This window comes from Camelus dromedarius, chromosome 10 (assembly GCF_036321535.1).
Source record: "Camelus dromedarius isolate mCamDro1 chromosome 10, mCamDro1.pat, whole genome shotgun sequence".
Taxonomy (NCBI): Eukaryota; Metazoa; Chordata; class Mammalia; order Artiodactyla; family Camelidae; genus Camelus; species Camelus dromedarius.
The window spans coordinates 46,023,122-46,025,920 of NC_087445.1; the positions used below are offsets into that span (position 1 = coordinate 46,023,122).

At 42.2% G+C, this 2,799-nt stretch overlaps 1 protein-coding gene across 1 annotated transcript; it reads left to right on the forward strand.

Moving 5' to 3' along the window:
- LOC105086719 (E3 ubiquitin-protein ligase RNF113A) lies at window positions 1–1,068 on the forward strand. Its single transcript, XM_010977281.3, has one exon. The coding sequence runs from the start codon at window positions 1–3 to the stop codon at window positions 1,036–1,038; it is 1,038 nt and encodes a 345-aa protein (XP_010975583.1). The 3' UTR covers window positions 1,039–1,068.
- Window positions 1,069–2,799: the final 1,731 nt, after the last annotated feature.

A 2,799-nucleotide genomic window follows, 5' to 3' on the forward strand; every position in this document is an offset into this window, starting at 1 on the left:
ATGGCAGAGCAGCTTTCTCCAGAAAAGACGACGGACCAGGTGTGCTCCTTCCTTTTCAAAAAGCCTGGGCGAAAAGGGGCTACAGGCCGCAGAAAACGCCCGACCTGCGGCCGAGAGTCCGGAGACAGCGACAGCAGCAGCGACGAAGGCAGCACCGTGGTTCGCCCGGAAAAGAAGCGGGAGACCCACAATCCGATGACGCAGACGACCCGTGTTAGCGGTAAACGGAAGGCGGCCTTCGGCGACCTCAGTAGCGAGGAGGCGGAGAGGGGGGAGAACGAGCCCGAGAGTCCCGGCGTGGTCTACAAGTCCACTCACTCCGCGAAACCCGTGGGGCCAGAGGACATGGGGGCGACTGCTGTCTCCGAGCTAGACACAGAGAAGGAGCGAGACGCACAAGCCATCTTTGAGCGCAGCCGGAAGATCCAGGAGGAGCGGGGGGGCAAGGACGACGACAAGATCTACCGGGGAATCAATAATTATCAGAAATACATGAAGCCCAGGGATACGTCTACGAGCCATGCGTCCTCTGGCATGCTGAGGAAGGGCCCCGTCAGAGCGCCCAAGCACCTACGTGCCACGGTGCGCTGGGATTACCAGCCCGACATTTGTAAGGACTACAAGGAAACTGGCTTCTGTGGCTTCGGAGACAGCTGCAAATTCCTCCATGACCGTTCAGATTATAAGCATGGGTGGCAGATCGAACGTGAGCTTGATGAGGGTCGCTATGGTGTCTATGAGGACGAAAACTATGAAGTGGGAAGCGATGAGGAGGAAATACCAGTCAAGTGTTTCATCTGTCGCCAGACCTTCCAAAACCCAGTTGTCACCAAGTGCAGGCATTATTTCTGTGAGAGCTGTGCACTGCAGCATTTCCGCACCACCCAACGCTGCTACGTCTGTGACCAGCAGACCAATGGTGTCTTCAATCCAGCGAAAGAACTGATTGCTAAACTGGAGAAGCATCGAGCAGCAGAAAAGGGTGGTGCTTCCGATTTCCCAGAAGACCCTGATGAGGGTCCAATTCCCATTATTTAGTTTTCCATTATTATCAAATCTCAAAATAAATGTTCTGTTGTTTTGGAAATCTTAAAAAAAGAAGAATTCGGCAAGGTGGCAGGATACAAGATTAACATACAGAAATCAGTAGCATTTCTTTACTGTATAAATGAAATATCAGAAAAGGAAAGTAAAGAAACAATCTCTTTTAAAATTGCATCCAAAAAACTAAAATACTTAGGAATAATCTGACCAAGGAAGTGAAAGACATACGCAGAGAGCTACAAAACACTGACAAAGGAAATTAAAGATGACTTAAAGAAATGGAATGATACCCCATGTTCTTGGATTAGAAGAATTAATATTGTTAAAATGGCCATACTACCCAAAGAAATCTACAGATTTAATACAATCCCTATCAAATTTCCCAGGACACTTATCACAGAACTAAAACAAATAATCCTAAAATTTATATGGAATCACAAAAGACCCAGAATTGCCAAAGCAACACTGAAGTAAAGAATGAAGCTGGAAGAATAACCCTCCTAGACTTCAGACAACACTACAGAGCTACAGTAATCAAAACAGCATAGTATTGAAACAAAAACAAACATATGGATCAATGGAACAGAATAGAGAGCTCAGAAATAAACCCAGAAACTTTTGGTCAATTAATCTTTGACAAAGGAGGCAAGAATATACAATGGATTAAAGACAGTCTCCTCAGCAAACAGTGTTGGGATAAATGGACCGCTACATGTAATGAAGTTGGAATACTCCCTCACACCACACACAAAAATAAACTCAAAATGGCTTAAAGACTTAAACATAAGACAAGACACTATAAACCTCTCAGAAGAAAACATAAATAAATAAATCTTAGCAATGTTCCCCTAGGGCAATCTACCCAGGCAATAGAAATAGAAGCAAAAATAAACAAATGGGACCTAATTAAACTTACAAGCTTTTGCACAGCAAAGGAAGCCATAAACAAAACAAAAAGACAACCTAAGAATAGGAGAAAATATTTGCAAATGATTCAACCAACAAGGGCTTAATTTCCAGAATATATAAACAGCTCGTACAACTTAATAAGAAAAACACATACACACACACCCAAAAATGGTCAGAAGACCTAAACAAGCAATTCTCCAATGAAGACATACAAATGGCCAATAGATACATGAAAAAATGCTCAATATTGCTAATTATCAGAGAAATGTACATCAAAACTACAATGAGTTATCAACAAATGATAAATGCTGGAGAGGGTGTGGAGAAAAGGGTACCCTCCTACGTTGTTGGTAGGAATGTAGTTTGGTGCAGCCATTATGGAAAACAGTCTGGAGATTCCTCAAAAAACTAGAAGTAGACTTACCATATGATCCAGCAATCCCACTCCTGGGCATATATCCAGAGGGAACCGTAATTCAAAAAGATATGTGTGTGCCAGTGTTCATAGCAGCACTATTTACAATAGCCAAGACATGTAAACAGCCTAAATGTCCATCAACAGATGACTGGATAAAGAAGTTGTGGTATATTCAAACAATGAAATACTACTCAGCCATAAAAAAATAATGAAACAATGCCATTTGCAGCAACATGGATGGAACTGGAGATTGTCATTCTAAGTGAAGTAAACCATAAAGAGAAAGAAAAATACCACATGGTATCTATCACTTATATGTGGAATCTAAAAAAAAGACAAATGAACTTATTTACAAAACAGAAACAGACTTATAGACATAGAAAACAAACTTATGGTTACCCGAGGGGAAAGTGTGGAAAGGGATAAAT